The 16,318-nt window shown below is 43.7% G+C and overlaps 5 protein-coding genes across 7 annotated transcripts; 4 read left to right on the top strand and 1 right to left on the bottom strand.

The window, feature by feature from the left end:
* Nucleotides 1–139: 139 nt before the first annotated feature.
* Nucleotides 140–5,161, top strand: LOC111073328 (large neutral amino acids transporter small subunit 1). The gene is made up of 8 exons (XM_022365601.2): nt 140–284; nt 891–1,140; nt 2,548–2,743; nt 3,002–3,104; nt 3,163–3,430; nt 3,719–4,043; nt 4,112–4,236; nt 4,301–5,161. Exons 2-8 carry the CDS (start codon nt 941–943, stop codon nt 4,572–4,574), a joined length of 1,491 nt encoding a protein of 496 aa, XP_022221293.1. The 5' UTR covers nt 140–284; nt 891–940; the 3' UTR covers nt 4,575–5,161.
* On the bottom strand, nt 4,847–7,478 carry LOC111073329 (PI-PLC X domain-containing protein 1). The gene is made up of 3 exons (XM_022365602.2): nt 5,826–7,478; nt 5,489–5,762; nt 4,847–5,421 (listed from the first exon to the last, which is right to left on the bottom strand). Exons 1-3 carry the CDS (start codon nt 6,802–6,804, stop codon nt 5,184–5,186), a joined length of 1,491 nt encoding a protein of 496 aa, XP_022221294.2. The 5' UTR covers nt 6,805–7,478; the 3' UTR covers nt 4,847–5,183.
* Nucleotides 7,479–7,780: 302 nt separating this feature from the next.
* LOC111073330 (zinc finger protein OZF) lies at nt 7,781–10,840 on the top strand. 3 transcript variants are annotated; one of them, XR_002607692.2, is made up of 4 exons: nt 7,781–8,153; nt 8,406–8,632; nt 8,690–9,709; nt 9,782–10,840. XR_002607692.2 is itself a non-coding variant. In XM_022365603.2 (3 exons), the coding sequence occupies exons 1-3, from the start codon at nt 7,865–7,867 to the stop codon at nt 9,617–9,619; spliced, it is 1,446 nt and encodes a 481-aa protein (XP_022221295.2). In that variant the 5' UTR covers nt 7,781–7,864; the 3' UTR covers nt 9,620–10,840. The 3 variants fall into 3 exon arrangements, 2 of the variants coding, with proteins under 2 accessions (XP_022221295.2, XP_022221296.2); XM_022365603.2 differs by having other exon boundaries at nt 8,690–10,840; XM_022365604.2 differs by lacking the exon at nt 7,781–8,153 and adding an exon at nt 8,223–8,346 and having other exon boundaries at nt 8,690–10,840.
* On the top strand, nt 10,692–11,489 carry LOC111073331 (nuclear protein 1). The gene has a single exon (XM_022365605.2). It carries the CDS (start codon nt 10,836–10,838, stop codon nt 11,040–11,042), a length of 207 nt encoding a protein of 68 aa, XP_022221297.1. The 5' UTR covers nt 10,692–10,835; the 3' UTR covers nt 11,043–11,489.
* Nucleotides 11,490–14,289: 2,800 nt separating this feature from the next.
* On the top strand, nt 14,290–16,247 carry LOC111073356 (hepatoma-derived growth factor-related protein 2). The gene is made up of 3 exons (XM_022365635.2): nt 14,290–15,061; nt 15,120–15,819; nt 15,882–16,247. Exons 1-3 carry the CDS (start codon nt 14,412–14,414, stop codon nt 16,203–16,205), a joined length of 1,674 nt encoding a protein of 557 aa, XP_022221327.2. The 5' UTR covers nt 14,290–14,411; the 3' UTR covers nt 16,206–16,247.
* Nucleotides 16,248–16,318: the final 71 nt, after the last annotated feature.

The raw sequence follows: 16,318 nt of genomic DNA, 5'->3' as shown, positions 1-16,318 counted from the left end.
ATACCAGCTGATTGAAGAAAGTGTAAACATTTAGCATATTCCGGTTTTCAGCACTCTCCTCTCTGCTTTTGGCCCGCAAATTTTTGCTACCCACGGTCGTTCTCTCAAATGACGCGCACATTCATTCTCTGGGCTCGCTATATACTAAAATTTACGCTGGGGTGGAAATGCGTCAACATTAATACGAAAATGCCGGTCTCGATGCCAACGCACAGTCTCAACCCGTATTTGGAGCCGATTTGTTGTGTCCGCCTCAGTCGCGCATAGTGTTTGCTTTTCTTGAGGTATAAAATTGCATTTTATGGTAGAGCAGGCACCAAACCCCGCGAGAGATAAAACCAAATAATCAACTAAACTGCATTCCAAACGTTGACACACAAAAATAGAAGAAAAAAAGTGCACAAAGTTTTCACTGCCACGCGACTGTGTTTACGGTGGAACGTTTTGTTTGTATTGCAGTGGAAGTGGAATGACGAAATCGTGAAAATTAGCACGAGGTGCGAGGTGGCGCCGCCACCTGGAAAAGAACTCCACTCCACGCACCATAGATTGCCGACACTCGCCTTGCGACACTTTCAACTTTAAGTCATAGATACATAGTTTTGTCTGTTAAGAGATAATGGATGTGATGTGGGACTTCGCTGTACTTAGACCAATTGAGAGATTAGTTCGTGGTGCCAACACAGCAGAGACCAGCTGAGGTTCTATGTGGCTGTGATTGACGGGGGGAGCAATGACCAACAGGTTGTAATATCTCTGTGCAATAGATTGTTTACAATTGGCTAGGTTTCGCTTTCGCACAGCACGTGCTTGGTTCCCTTGATATAAATAGATGCCCCCTAAATAGATTTGCATCTTTAAAGCGTACACTTCCGCTTTTCCATTTCCAGGGGCAATGCCAAACATCGCGCATTAGAGGCAAACTATATCCATACACATAATGACTGAACGATATGCAAATGGAGTGACCACCAGCCTGGCGGACTCCTTCGATGGAGCAGACAAGGAGACCCCCGAATTGGATGGAAAAATCGTTTTGAAACGCAAGCTAACTCTGCTCAATGGAGTGGCAATTATTGTTGGCACCATTATAGGATCTGGCATATTCATCGCACCCACTGGAGTCTTTCTCTATACAGAGTGAGTAAGCTGGTGGGGAAATCACCTACTATGCATATTTAAATATGTTGTAGAATCTCTTTATGCATATACATAGTATCATCCTTAATTCAATTAATTCACAAAAAGGTCAATTAATGGATAAATTGTCACAATTATTCTTTTGGCGCCAATTAAATGGAATTTATTAGTACCCGATTTTCCCTTGAGTTTGAGTTTGTTAAAGCCCGCCCTGCCTTCGTTTGAGAAGAAATTTTGAGAAAATATTGCGTCAGCTTTTAAGTCGATTTCTCTCCAATTACAAGAAGTCGAACAACAAGACGATTCCATGCCTGAAATTATTTATATTATGCATAAACAAGGTGCTTGACAAAACCATAAAGAAGTTCGTTGTAAATAGAAAAAAGTGTAATAATATTATCTGTGTATTTCTACTTACTGACTAGATAATAGTTATATGGCATTTTATCAGCTTTTTTCCACTTTTAAAGCTGTCGAATTAGATATTTTCTAATGTTTTTACTAGGCTGTATTCAAGATAGGCATGTGTTATCCAGCCCAGCTATTATAATCGCAATATTTAAACAGTTGTCGTCCTGTAAAAAAATCGAATGCCTTTGTCTGGTTTATGCGAATCCACTCTAAAAGCATAGTGTGGCAAAAAAGCAATTATGCAAGCAGAAGTTTTCTTGTACTCATATTTTTTGTTAGCTGGCTTTCATTTCAATTTAATTTGCTGAATGAACATAAACTCTGTTTAAAATTTATGTAATAGTGTGGTGTGCGTGGGAAATCATGGACTGAATAAACTCTGTACAGTGTCTTGGGAAATATTGTTTTTAAAGATGTTTGGTGTAGATTTATTTGTGGTCATTCTTCTCCATTTCAAAATGTAAGTTACGCATCTGTTCGTTGTGATGGGGCAGATTCAAGTAGTCCTCGAAACCTATAGTGTGAATGCGGCCAGTCAGTATATCGTCCATTAAGTAGCTGGGTGACATGTGGGATGGATGACCCACACGGCTAGCGATCATGCGATCCATTTGCATTGTCATGGCCATACCCGTCCCATAGGTATTTAACACATCACACAACTCGGCTTTGTACTGATCCTGGCGAAAGTTCTCCTCACTGCAACGCAATTCATCCAGGTTGGGCACCGCTGGGAAGAAGCTACCAATCGAATCAACATTATTCAAGTCCTCTTGGTTGAGTCGACCAGCATTGTCTCGCTCCTTGGACATGGTCAAGATCTAAAGCTTGCAAGCAGTTCCAAGGTTTGAAAGGAATTAAGTTATTCAAAATCTTTTCTTAAATGAGAAACAAAACTCCATGATAGATCGATATCATCTTATTTTAGCTTTAGAACATTTATTTTTCCCTTTGTGGGTCTTCAAAAATTATTAATTTATTTCTTTCATTATCAAGATCCGTTGGAACTTCCCTTTTGATTTGGTCAGCCTGTGGAATTTTATCGACCATTGGAGCCCTCTGTTATGCAGAGCTGGGCACAAGCATTACGAGATCTGGTGGAGATTATGCCTATTTGCTGGTATCCTTTGGTCCTTTGGTTGGATTCCTACGTCTGTGGATAGCTTTGCTGATCATCCGGCCAACGACGCAGGTCAGTGAATGCCTCAGGGGAGGGGGCCAATCAATTGAATTATGAAATGTTCATTATTTCTCTTGATTGATGGATTGCCATTTGAATTGTTTGTTGATGCACAACAAATATATAAATTTGTTAAGTGGCGGCAACCTTCGACCAGAATTGAATTCAATTACTGGAACAACTTTCTCCAACGAAACGAAAGTGGGAAGCTGGCTTAAAGATTTAGTTTTGGATTATATATTCTTATATTAATCGGATTTTTCTTGACAGACCATTGTAGCTCTTACCTTTGCCCATTATGCCGCTAAACCTTTCTTTGAGGATTGTGATCCGCCACAAAATTCGGTCAAGCTATTGGCAGCTGTGTGTCTGAGTGAGTAAAGAATTAATGACATCAAAAATTACATTAAAGAAGTTCTCTTCCTTTACAGCTTTGCTCACTGCCATTAACTGTTTGTCTGTCAAGGTCTCAATGAAAGTCCAGGATGTCTTTACAGTGGGCAAGCTGCTGGCTCTCATCATGATAATACTTGCTGGCCTCTACTACATGGCCATGGGAAAACTGGAGAACTTTAGTAATCCTTGGGAGGGCACTTACAGTGCTCGGAATATTGGCTATGCCTTCTACTCTGGTTTATTTGCCTTTGGCGGTTGGAATTACTTGAACTTTGTAACAGAGGAGCTGCAGGATCCATACAAGTGAGTAGGGTAGGGAGCCGCCTGTCAGCAAGACAAATGGATGCGGCATTGGGGTGGGAGTGGGACTGCCTTTTGCGTCATGCGCGAGCCCTCAACAAGTTGAAACTTGTTGAGTGTCCTTGATGTCATGAATGAGGAGGGTGTTGGGTAGGATGCTGCTGGTTTTGCTCCCTAATGAATTCAATTTACGCTTGAAACACTCCCAATCAATTTAAGTGCTGGGGTTGCTTGCTTTTCCCTTCTGTAAAAGCACGTTCCTAACGTTTCTCTGTGTGTGTATTTTTACAGAAATCTTCCACGGGCCATTTGGATAGCCATGCCCCTGGTCACGGCCATCTATGTGCTCGTGAATTTGGCCTATTTCGTTGTGGTTAACAAACCGGAAATGCTCAGCTCCTTGGCCGTGGCGGTGACTTTTGGCAACAAGGTCTTTGGACCAATGGCTTTTATGGTGCCCATTTTTGTGGCCCTCAGCACCTTTGGCGGTGTCAATGGCGTGCTCTTCACATCGGCACGACTATTTGCAACTGGCGCCCAGGAGGGACACTTACCAAAGTTTTTCCAGCTGTTCCATGTAAAGCAACAGACACCAATACCATCGTTAATTTTCACAGTAAGTTATTTTTAATGTTTTTTCATTTTATTAAAATGAACTAAAACATTGTTTTACTCTCTGTTTAGTGCCTGATGTCGCTGCTTATGCTGCTGACGGATAATGTCTATCAGTTGATCAACTACTTCAGCTCGGTGCTCTGGCTGTCTGTAGTCGCCAGCATAGCGGGCATGTTGTGGTTGCGGCACAAGAAGTTTGTGTTCCTTACATACCTAACATTCATCCCTTCAATTGCTCAATTTGTTTGTATGTTTCAGGCCGGATTTGCCACGACCTATTAAAGTACATCTGGCCTTGCCCCTCACCTTTATGGTCTGCTGTGTGACATTGGTGCTGCTGCCCAATTTGAAGGAGCCCGGGAATCTGCTCATTGGCATTGCCATCACTTTGGCCGGCATTCCGTTTTACTATGTGTTTATTGCCTGGAAACAGAAGCCCAAGTGCTATGGCCGCTTGTCCAGTGCTGTTGTAGAGCTATGTCGCGGCATGTTCAACACAACCATTATAGAATCAAATGAGGCCATAAACTAGGACCAATTTACCCACAAACGAAAGAAGAACTCATGCATCGGCTAACACCTAATGCATTAAGTTTATGAAAGAAAAGAACACTCGTAAATGATATTCAGAGTAGCTAAGCAAAGTGTTTGCCTTTTAGCCTTGCATTCTATTTGTGATTAGTGAACCCAACCCCCCCCGCCACCATGTGTATGATATTTGTGCTTAGAAATTGGCATTCCATTCCTCACAACGAAATCGGTATCGTTTATACATTTAGTTTTATACAAACATAGATACATACATTTAGTTTCCCCGTAGTGCGTTTATTTATTTGAGCAAACTCAACAGCTAACACATTTATTTTACTATACCTGCTATACGATATACGAGTGTAACCCCCGAAGGCCTTGCCCAATAGAATAGAATGCATTTTATAATTTCTTCCTGATGCCACATTCCTTTTTTGAATATACATCAGGAAGTGCAGTGCTGCTTTTGATATGGGAACAAACTACATACATAGATATTGTGACATGTTTAGGGAACAAACAACAGCCACTTGCTGGCCATAAATTTGTAAACGTTTTTTCTTGCTGATAAATGTTGCTGTTTTTAAATGCTAAATGTCTACTTAATTACTTAATAGGCAATCTTGCGACGATTCCAATCGATGGCTGTCTCTACTATGGTGGTGCCGCGTATGAAATCCGCCGCCACAATGTTGGAATTTTCGCCCAGCTCATCCCGATACAGCTGCGATACACGCCAATTGATAGTGTCGGCCATTTTACGGAGTCCGCCGTGCTTATCGAGTATGACATCCCAGGTTTCCGGCGTCAGCTCGGCCATATCAGCCACCGGGCGACTCGAGAAGCGTCTGCTCAAGAGAGTAACAACCCATAAATAAACTACTCGTATAATTATCAATTGGATGTTACACTTACGACACATCAAAGTCGTTGATGTTGCGCAAATACGTCTCGAGACGCGGCCAGGTCTGTACGTTGCCCCAGCGCTGTTCCACGGCGCCGAACAGCAGTTGGGGAAACTCCTCCACAATGGTATGCTTGTCGTAGGCTAGTATCACATTCTGTTGCCTGGACCAAATGTCGCGCAGGGAGGCGCGCCATCCCAATGAGGGATGTGCAATCAGATCCTGGAACTGTTCGCGCAGATAACTGACCAGCAGACGATGGACGCCCAAGTTCTTGCCAAAGCCTGAAAAAACAATAGGACGTTAAGCTGATAAACGGAGGCGGAATGATGTTATTCCACATTTACCCACTGGAAACTCCTTGAGTCCAAAAATGACAATCTCATTGGTTTCATGGACAAAATCCTTGACCTGATTGATGACTTCCTGCAGCGGGCGCTGCTTCGTGATGCCATGGTAGATGAAAAACTTCTCCACAGATGGTCGATAGTAGCCCACACGTATATCCAGATATCGCACGCCATGCATTAGCTGTCCCATTATGTCGTCATCTTGGGTGAGGGCATATTTGGTCACCAGACCCTCGCGTAGCAGTGGATCGAAATTGGGGCGATACGAGCCGGAATCATGGGTGCCTGGTATGAAGAGATCTCGCAGTCGAAGCTCGTCCACCACCGAACGCAGCTCGTTCATCCAGCGGGGATAGGCTCTCACACAGTTCTTGGCCAGAATGCGTCCCTCCGCATTGATGTAGCTGGCCCAGTAGCCATAGCAGGAGGTCTGGGCGGTCACATTACGCGACAGCGCATAGTCGAAGGGCACGCCCGTGGTGAACCACTGGGTGGAGAGGCTGGGCTGAATGGCGGCAACTACTTGGGCGCTACCCTCGTTGGCCACCCAGTACTGCTGCGACGAAGGCGACTTCTTCTTGGTCAGCGAAATAAGCGGCTTCCTTGTGTATCCCTGCAGGGGCACATAGTCGACCGCACCATCGCCGGAACCACTGCCTTCGTCATTGGCAAAGGAAGCCAAAGGCGTTCCCGTTGGCAGTGTACGCCGCTCGAAGCTGTGCGGATCCTGGACTGTCAGCAGGACATTGTCTCCCATTCGGGCTGGGGCATTCTTCCAGGAGATCTCCAGAAAACGCTTGCGCGCATTGATTGTCAGCCAAAGCTTCAGTCTGTCCCCATCTTCATCGGGCCGAGCCGCTCCAATTGTCTGCACCTGTGGCCAGGCGGCGGCAGGGCCTATCAGTGTCAGGGCCAGGATGAACACAAGGAACATCTTCTGTGCACAGCTGAGACGATCGCTGTCAGTCTTAATCATTGATTGAATTAATGCTGATTTGTTCTGATTGCGTCCAGCGTTAATCAGCGGGCGACGGCAGTGGGAATCGGAATCGGAATCTGACGCGATGGGAGATCAACCGCTCGCCACACGAGCCTCAAGCGTTATGATCGGAATAAGCTAGCCCCATCATCATAAGCCCCTCTTCTCTCTTTCTCTCTCTCTCTCCTTCTTTCTGGCTGGCTGCCCCTATAAGTACATGTGCAAGAAAGTCGTCCGTCCGTTGAACAAACAATTGGAATCCAACACGAAAGCTTAGTGAGAAGCGTAAAGTAGACTTCCTCTACGAGTGTGTTTATGTTGGGATTTCCAGTAATTAAACGTTAGATATTATCTATACGATAAGGACAAATGCAATTAGTCTAATCCGATGATCAATATATAATCTGCATATAATTTGAGTTCAAATCGCAATGAGATTTCTTTTTATTGTTTGCGTAAATGGAACAACAATTGACTGCAATCAGATAAAACTCCCGACAATGGCTGCTCAAAATTCCCAAGAATGTTTCATCTTATTTATTCGTGTTTGGTTTTAATTGGCAGTGTAAGATTTGCTTGTAAGAGTGGAAGCCAAGACAATAGCAACGTTTTAAATAAACACCGCACATAAATAAACACCGATCCGCGGAGAGGTCTTACAAGGCACAGTTTAGCTTTTCAACTGAAAGTCATCAAACAGCGAGAGGTCCAAGAGCTTATTTGAATGGGCTCTTTTTATGAAAGAAGTTTCTGTTTGTTTTTGTTATTTAAGAGGCTAACTATAAATGCACTGCTATAAAAACTCGAACATTTCTAAATTGTTAATTTGCATATATGAAACAATAAGAAAACCAAACCAGTTTAATGTAACGGACACACACAAATACAGCGTCAGTGTTTTGCAGTATGTTTTTAGTCGCATTTTTCCTCGTCTCATGGTATTTTTGTCAAACCCACGTCCTGGTCACACTGCACTGCCAGCTGTTGCGATATAAACAAAAAACTGTTCTTGTAAATTTTATTTTTATTGCTAAAAACACCTTAATTGAATGAGAAAATGCTACTGGCACCAGCTACTCAATCTCTGCCCACTCTGCACCAGCCGCTCCACTCGAAAGTATCCAATTACCTCAACAATCAGCGGCGCACTGGCCAGTTCTGTGATTTGCTGCTAGAATTGGACTCGGACTGTTCGGATGCGGATTGTTGCCTGAGCGTGCACTTTTGTGTTCTGGCCGCCCAGAGTCAGCTCATTGGCCAAAAGCAGCAGCAGTTCTCCATACACAATCCCCTGAAGATAACCATCCGCAATTTCGCCTGCACCCAATGCCTGCACACAATTGTAGGTAAGTCCGGATCTCAATCCAATCCTATTGTGGGCATTGCTCAAGAAATGGATGGCCAAACGTCGCCCAAAGCTGAAATTGAGTGGTGGCGAAAAACATCTGAATATCACGACATAAAGGCACTTATATCGTCGCGTCGCCTCAGCGCAGTTATGGATGCTAATGTTATGCTTACAAAATATTAGCCAATTATGTATATCTTATTGTTACAAAGATTTATAATTTTTTAGTATTAATATTTGCATTTTGCAGACTTTTTCTACGAGGACATTGTATCCGTTTCGAAGGAGCATGAGGAACATTTCCGGGAGCTGGCTAAAATATTGGCTGTGACAGAGCTCTTAAACTTGTACCAGATGCAGCCCGTGGACGAGGCAAGAGACACATGCGAGGCTCTGACACCCGGAGAGGCTGAGGTAAACCTGGAGCCAACAAAGAAACCCGAAGATCTATTTGAGAATCAACAGAGCTTCTTCAAGGTATGCTACGCGATTTGTTGTTGCTCTTTCATTTATTTAATTTCTCTGCCTTTGAAGCTGAAGAATCCCCGTGCCGTAAAATCCAGCAGCAAGGTGAACTATTGTATTGGCTGCGACTTCAAATGCTACCAAGTGCAGAAGATGATTGAGCACATGAGCAGCTGTGAACCCTCGCATCTAACCTGTTCCCTGTGCGAGGTGGGCTTCCTGGACTGGCGGGAGTATGACCGTCATCTGCGCCGCCACTCTGGAAATCTGCGCAAGCCCTTCTTTTGCCTACAGTGCGGCATTCACTTTACCACCAGAGCTGCTCTGCTGGTGCACCAGCCCAAGCACTCTACGGAAACGCCGCACATCTGTCCGCACTGTGGCAAGGGCTTCAAGTGGAAGCAGGGTCTCAGCAATCACATTCTAGTCCACAATCCGGAGAAGCAAATGCTCTGCGATGTGTGCGGCTATAGCACCACCCACATGAAGGCTCTCAAGTCCCACAAACTGCTTCACACGGGCGAATTCTTCGCCTGCACCGTATCGGGCTGTAACCATCGGGCTAACCGCAAGGAGAACTTGAAGCTACACATAGAAACGCACAAGCAGGGGCGGGACTTTATTTGCGAAATATGCGGCTGCAAGTTTAGCCAGAGCAAGAATCTCAAGCGGCACGCGCTCAAGCACACGGCGAACGGGCTGAATCGCTACAAATGCCAGCTGTGCGGCTTTAGCAGTCATCGATCCGACAAGATGAAGGAGCATGTGCAGCGTGTGCACACCGAGAAAGCTGTACAACTGGAACTGTCCGAATCAGTGGATAGTTCATTTGAGAACAAAATGCCGGATGACTTCGACCTCCCCATGATCGAAGACACTCTACCGCCGGCCAAAAAGAAGCAAAGAGAACCCAAAAGTTCGCGCAAGCACGCACTTGAAGGCACTCCAACAAGCGAAAAGCGCCTGAAAACTCTGCTCCCCAAAGAAAGTGACAAATAGGATAGACCCTTTGGAATTTGGAAAGTCGTTAAACCGATTGATCATATATTGTGGAAGCTCGTGACTCTACAATGTAGAGTCCATTACAATGTAAGGGGAATGCTTTCTTATCGAGGAATGTGATAACGATTCCGTTCTATTGCGTCGTTTCTCTCGAAACAGGTGGAACTTTCCGGCTCTCTGGCTAACTCAAGTGACTAATGAACCATAACCAGAGCAATAGTTGACAGTGTGTACAATCTTATCAGACCGAAGGAGGGAGCTGAGTTGTACGTAACAAGTGTTTTTAATACAAAAACAATTAGACCAAAACCAATTAAAAGCTTTATTTCAAAAATAAACAAAAATGGATTGAAGTGTGAGGGAACTGGGTCAGCGGATCGGGTTCTGACAAGCCCACTTCTATATGTAGATATGTGCGTACGATCACGTTTCCCTTTCAAAGTCAAAAATGGTATTTCAAATGTAACGGAACAATTCTGATGATGATGCAATTTGAATGCACCACCCTCGGGGTCATGTGAGGGCGGGCCAAGGTGGGTGGCAAGCGTTAAGTTTATATAACAACCGCCTGTTCTTCCCTGCCTGCCCCTCCAGTTGTTTGAGAACGTGTGTATTATGAGAAAATTCTAAAATAATTTAAATAAATGTACAAGGCAAAGAAAATATGTTTGGCGCTGTGTGTGCTTTTATTTTTTTTGTTTACGCGCACTTTGTTAAGTTAATATAACAACAAAAATTAAATTGCGCAGTTGTTGAAAAAGAGAGCAAGAGAGTAAAATGGTGCTGCCATAAAGTTGGTGAATATGTTGAGGACTTGGAAAAGCTAAAATATGCCTTGTATCACCAAAAACGACAGATATCTTAAGAGATCTTAAATGTAGACTACTTTCTGAATCAAACCTATTCAATTATAGTAAATATATGGATTTTTTGAGCTCACGAAAACACATTTGAAGCAGACAGTCTGGCCACTCCACGTGAGAGCAGTTCACATTCTCTCCCTGTCAGCTTTGAAAGCTCTTGTCTTGGAGTATATAAAGGTCTGATATAGAAGTGAAAATTTCAATACGTTCTGCAGCGAAGGGGAAAAAAGTGAAAAATTCGTCCATAGTTGCAGCCAAAAGGCCACAGCAAAGAAAGAAAAAGCAAAAACCAAGCAAACGCATTATATTGCAGCTCGTTTTAGTCAAATTTAAATAAAACGCCAACAACCATGTCCGAGTCACATTTTGATGAGTACGAGCACTATAACTTCGACCATGACAAGCACATTTTCTCTGGCCACGGCGGTAAGCAGCGATCCAAGAAGGAGGCCAGCGTGCACACCAACCACTTCGACCCCTCCGGTCACTCCAGAAAAATCCTAACCAAGCTCATGAACACAAACACCAACAACATTAAGAAGGCCTGCAAAAACTGATGCAGGGCTGCCGCTAACGCGGAATCAAAGAAAGGCAAAGAGTTGAAGAGAGTCGAAAACGAAGAAATAATCGAATTTAAGTTACTAAAAGGCAAACGAGAAGAAAAGGCAACAAGAAGAAATTGAAAATCAAGCAGCGCAGCGCAGTGGCGTTTGTGGGCAGAGAAAGAGAGTGGTGGAGTGGAGAGGAAGCGGAACAGCCACTGGAAGTGCACAATACACTGAATTTCCATGAAGCAGGAGGAGCAACGGAAAAAAACTTTTTGTGAACATTATAATAATTTTATTTGCTTATAGTTTCACAAACAAAAAAAATTACCCTTAGCTTAAACTATTTCCTAAACTTAATTCAGACTTACAATTTCTAGTTAATAAGCTATAGTGAGTTTCACATTATGAAGTTTGATTTAGATATTACATACACAATAAAGAGAAACACAATACTGAGTTTATTGCATTTTTGATTGAGAAATTTCCAGAAACCCACACAACTTAGGCTCTCTCCTCTCAGGTGTTGGATTTGTTTGTCGAGAACTTTCCAGCATTTGGAATCAACGCTCTCTCAGGTGGTATTTGTATTTATATTAATACACACATGTACATATTTATGAATGCATACGTATGCAGAAGGTGTGTTAACTAAAGGTGAGGCATCACCTTATATTTGGTTTCCCCGTCTCTTACAGACACACAAAAACGTAATTAACTAAAAAGTTATGTGCAAACCAACAACAGTGTCTCACCTTATAAAAAAAGCACCTTGTCGACGAATATGTATTTGTTTGCTGCAGTTGTTGGTTTCCGTTCCTCTTACGATTTGAGTGCATATTTATAGCCTTTTAGTTGAACTCATTTGCACTCAGCTCAGCCGTCTCGTCGATCTTCAAGTATCAGCGACGACCGCCAATGCAATTGTAACACCAAGTGTTTTCTTTCTTTTCAGTTATCATCGAAGCCACATGTACATATATACATACATATCTATATGTACATATTTAGAAATTGCTTTCAAAACGGAAATATTCCCGTGACCTTCCATAAAAGTTCATAACTTACACGCGTATACATACATACATATGTGTTAATGCCTACCATATATGTAATTCTTCCGCCTGTACGTTGCATGTGGTTGTGAGAGAGTAAACAAAATTGATGTATGAATTTTTGTAGGATTAAGTGAAGTTAAGAACACGATCGATCGGTTAACGATTTTTCTTTAGTCTCAATGTACATATATTTTACTTTTTCGAGACAGGTCCACTCTAATGGAATTCTCTCGCTCTCTTTGCACAATTTGCCGGCTTTTTATTGCGTTGTTTCTGTTTATATTTGGTATGTGGTAAACAATGAAACAGGCGGCATATCAGGTGGTTACATACATATGTATAAGTATGTATGATGTGTTGAATATTAATCATCATGATAACAGCAAGCAGTATATTTCAGCTACTTGAATTTCATGATCCATCGCTTTGTTTCAAACAATTTTATATTATTCACGTACTATTTCCAGAAATCGCTTTTCTCTGTCAGATTTTTATTTTTAAGTAGAGATGGGTGCGTGTCCAAGCAACGACGAAACGTCGCTATTACCAAAGCTCTTATACATATATGTATGTATCCATTTTTACGTTTATACATATACATTTTTACTTAATTATTAAATTTATTTAGGTAAACATCTTCACATTATCAAAATGTCCATCTTGTAACGGATGCACATCAGGTTAGGTCCTTACAGCCTAAGCGCTCGTGACAAAGAGAAATCAAGAACACGCTACCATCACCACTTTGTAGGCTTCAAACAAAACAACAAATAAAAAGGTGATGGAGCTTTTTTAGAGGAGAACCAGTGCGATATCTTGAGAAACATATAAACAATTTTGGGGGTAACGAAACTAGTTTGTCGCGGTGCGTTTTCTGCTGTAAACAAATGACGCATTAGAAATTCAGTACAATCTAGAAAAAAACATCAGAATTGAATTAGCAAATTCTACAATAAAAGCTTTGCTGGGTTCGTCACACATCAAATTTTCAAGTACAAACATACATACATATGTATGTGTATACCAGACAAATCTTGGGGTGCCATTATAGCAAGGAGTAGCGAATTTCGGTTTAGCTGTTTAGCTGGATAAGATCTTTTAGCCGACCTTTGAAACGATTTTCCACTTGCCGAATTCCCTCATCAACGTTTCTCTTCCATCTGTTTTGACACATCTGCAAATCTCTGGGATTAGGCTTCACCTTTCATCCTTTACTTCCAAAATCATCTGTTACTGTTGTTCACCTTGAACCCTAATCGCCTCACCTTGACCCTTCATCTGCAGCGGAATCATCTGTTGCTGTTGCAAGCCGAGATGAGATCACCTAATATACAAGAGCAGCATCGGCAGCAATTGAAGTCACTGGATTCGCCAGTGATGGATTCGCCAGCAGACCAAACTATGTGTTTCCTATCCCCTAAATAGTAATGTTATGTTAAATATTTAAGTCGACCCACTTCTTCAGGGGCTACTTATAATACAAAAAACGTTTGATCTATAAGCCCGTATCAATAATACCTCCCCCAATGCCTCAGACCAGCCACCTTTGTGGTAGCCAAAGACACAATCAAGAGGAAATGAATTTCTTTCTTAGCCTTTAATGAATGACACACGCTCGTCTTGAAATATACACTGTCAATTATTAGATAGACGAGTTTATGTATACTCAAATTCTGTTTGTAAATATGTCAACTATTTGAATCGTGAGTTGCGCGTGCCACACGTCAGACGGTGCATGCACCACGACATTGGGCGACAGACCAAGATCTACTACGACCAATTACGACTTACTAAATTCCTCCGCTTTGGGCTCTGCTCTCCCATCTTCTGTGTAGCATAGAATCCTACCGAGTATTGCACACTTTCACCGCGAAAAAAAACGAATTTCTGGTCAACAACAAAGTCGGGGATTATGCATCAAAATGAATGGGAATGGACCAAAGACATCCAGTATGACTTGGGGACATGTTAATTGGTGTGGCACTCGATGGCGAATGAACCGTTAAATCGAAACTGGAGCACTGCCCCAATAACGACGATGCACGCGGCACACGGATTAGCACCTTTCAACGAGCTGAAGACTTAAGGCCCCAGCGAAGATGTTCTAGATACTCGTAGTAAATGTTGATACATTTCCCTTGTATTAGCACCATCGCTGGGGCCATCGATGGTACGGGGTTTTTCTGGATCATCATTGAAGATTCTTCGTTTAGTTGAAGACTGAACTGCAAGCCGACTGGCCGTGCCGCGCCTCAAAATCCAAATCAAGGATTCCGGAATAATATAAACCTCAGATTAGAATAGAAAGAATACAATACGGATAATGGCAGCCTACGAAGATATGTCGCAGAAGCAGCCGCAGCGGCGTCTGTCGTCCATATGGTTGCTCTTGCTCACCGTGCTGCTGTTCGTGTCGACCCTAACGGTGGTGGCTTTAATTGAGGCTGAACGTGCACAGTCCGGTGGTGCTGACGTGTTAATTCTGAATCGCATGTGGAGCCATTTTCAAGCGGCAACTGGAAACGATACGAAAGAAGAAACTGCCACAGTGGAGCGCATAGCCAGGGAGGCCAGCAATTCGAGTGATCCCACACAGACTCCAGCCAGGCAGAGTAAGGACTTCTATGAGGAGCAGCGGGCGGTGGTGGTGAATGCAGAAAGCATGGATCCCGATCCCATTGTTGCACAGCGTCAGGATTCATTTGGTCCGCCCCAGAGCAGAGAAGACTCCGACGAACAGGATCCCTATTATGATGCAGCTGAGGATTATGGGCCTGGACATTATCCATATCAGCAGGAGGAGCAACAGCAGTCGGGCGAGAATTTCTATGGAGATGGCGATGGCTCATCTGAGGGCAGAGCGGCTCAGGCTCGTCCCTATGATGGCTTTTACGCGCCCTGGAAGCCATCGCCAGTGGCCACGCATCCTGCTGCTGATGCAAAAAACAGGAAGCTCCAAGCCCCGCCGAATCGGTAAAACAAACCTTTATTTTATAATGCCAGAGTCAGTCCTAACGATTATTACCTGCAGCGCCCCTTACCCTGCCTACGATGAAGTGTACGACTACCCCATGGGCTTCCAGCGTCGTCCACAGGCGGAGACAGCGCTAGCCAAGCAGGCCCCCCCGCCGCAACCCACACATAATAACGCGATGGTTGCCGTTCAGGAAGAATCCACTTTTGTGACCGTTCTCAAGAGCCTAAAGCAACTGTGGGATCTCTACCAGGCACTAATGAGCGCCTGGAATTCCATGGCTGAGCGTCATCAAAAGAGCACCGAGAAATTCCGCAAGGAACAGGCGGAAAAACAGGCCGAAAAGGATCGCCTGCGTCAGCAGCAACAGCAAAAAATGAGAGTTAATTCCAAGAAGCCACCGCGCATCGAGGGAGATAAAAAGAATCAAAACAAGAAGAGCACCACAACGAGAAAGCCAACATCCACTTCGAGTACGACTCCGCCTGCGGATAACTCTGAGGAGGACAAGGGGGAGGAGAAAGAGGCGATGTCATCATCAACAACAACAGTGAAGCCAGAGCCTCAGAAGGGTGAGAAGGGGGAGAAGGCTGATGTGAGTTCCGTGCGCGGACTTCGCCAGAGACGTGACGCGGTTGCAGAGGACAAGGCAGACACGGATGTGGGTGAGGGTCGTTACATTAAGGGTGATCCCCTAAAGGGCTACTACGATTTCGTCATTACGGAGGGCTCCTACAAGTTCTGGGCTGTCTTTCAGGTTAGTTGATATATCGTCAGCTGAGTCCGTCCAGTTACTTATTTTAATCCTCCAACCAATAGGTGGGCACAGCCCTTCTGATTATCTATTCGACATTTGCTGCCATTTACTACTCCAAAGTAAATCCCCTCACCAGCGACTACGATTATACGGATTATTTGGGTGGTGTTCGCTCCTTATCTGGCGGCGATGCGGATTTCGTCGATGATGCCGATGCACCGCCACCGGTGTCAACCACTTCCCGCATCATGGAGTGGCTGCCACGCACAGCGCATTCCGTAAAATTCATTTTGGACGCCATTGAAAAGATGCCACTGGATCGTTTGCAGACGAAAGAGCCCGGCTGGGGGAGCACAGAAACAGCGGCGGCAGCGGAAACGAGTTAGGGAACCCACCATATTTGTTAATGAAAATACAAAAAAAAAATGTTGAACATAACCTTCAGTCTTTCTTTCTTTCCGAATAACGTTTTTATTTGAAATAAACCAACATGTCAAGT

Source organism: Drosophila obscura, unplaced genomic scaffold (assembly GCF_018151105.1).
Source record: "Drosophila obscura isolate BZ-5 IFL unplaced genomic scaffold, ASM1815110v1 contig_200, whole genome shotgun sequence".
Taxonomy (NCBI): domain Eukaryota; kingdom Metazoa; phylum Arthropoda; class Insecta; order Diptera; family Drosophilidae; genus Drosophila; species Drosophila obscura.
Note: the sequence above shows the minus strand (reverse complement) of the source record. Positions and strands in the feature narration are given on the sequence as shown.

Excerpts from the sequence above, each read along its gene's own strand:
- LOC111073328 (XM_022365601.2), top strand. The coding sequence starts at position 941 with ATGACTGAACGATATGCAAATGGAGTGACCACCAGCCTGGCGGACTCC. Across the intron at positions 1,141-2,547 it reads GGAGTCTTTCTCTATACAGA|ATCCGTTGGAACTTCCCTTT; the intron begins GTGAGTAAGCTG and ends TTCATTATCAAG. Across the intron at positions 3,431-3,718 it reads GAGCTGCAGGATCCATACAA|AAATCTTCCACGGGCCATTT; the intron begins GTGAGTAGGGTA and ends GTATTTTTACAG.
- LOC111073329 (XM_022365602.2), bottom strand. The coding sequence starts at position 6,804 with ATGATTAAGACTGACAGCGATCGTCTCAGCTGTGCACAGAAGATGTTC. Across the intron at positions 5,763-5,825 it reads ACTCAAGGAGTTTCCAGTGG|GCTTTGGCAAGAACTTGGGC; the intron begins GTAAATGTGGAA and ends TTGTTTTTTCAG. Across the intron at positions 5,422-5,488 it reads ATCAACGACTTTGATGTGTC|ACGCTTCTCGAGTCGCCCGG; the intron begins GTAAGTGTAACA and ends TCTCTTGAGCAG.
- LOC111073330 (XM_022365603.2), top strand. The coding sequence starts at position 7,865 with ATGCTACTGGCACCAGCTACTCAATCTCTGCCCACTCTGCACCAGCCG. Across the intron at positions 8,154-8,405 it reads ATGCCTGCACACAATTGTAG|ACTTTTTCTACGAGGACATT; the intron begins GTAAGTCCGGAT and ends TGCATTTTGCAG. Across the intron at positions 8,633-8,689 it reads ATCAACAGAGCTTCTTCAAG|CTGAAGAATCCCCGTGCCGT; the intron begins GTATGCTACGCG and ends CTGCCTTTGAAG.
- LOC111073331 (XM_022365605.2), top strand. The coding sequence starts at position 10,836 with ATGTCCGAGTCACATTTTGATGAGTACGAGCACTATAACTTCGACCAT.
- LOC111073356 (XM_022365635.2), top strand. The coding sequence starts at position 14,412 with ATGGCAGCCTACGAAGATATGTCGCAGAAGCAGCCGCAGCGGCGTCTG. Across the intron at positions 15,062-15,119 it reads CTCCAAGCCCCGCCGAATCG|CGCCCCTTACCCTGCCTACG; the intron begins GTAAAACAAACC and ends TATTACCTGCAG. Across the intron at positions 15,820-15,881 it reads AGTTCTGGGCTGTCTTTCAG|GTGGGCACAGCCCTTCTGAT; the intron begins GTTAGTTGATAT and ends TCCAACCAATAG.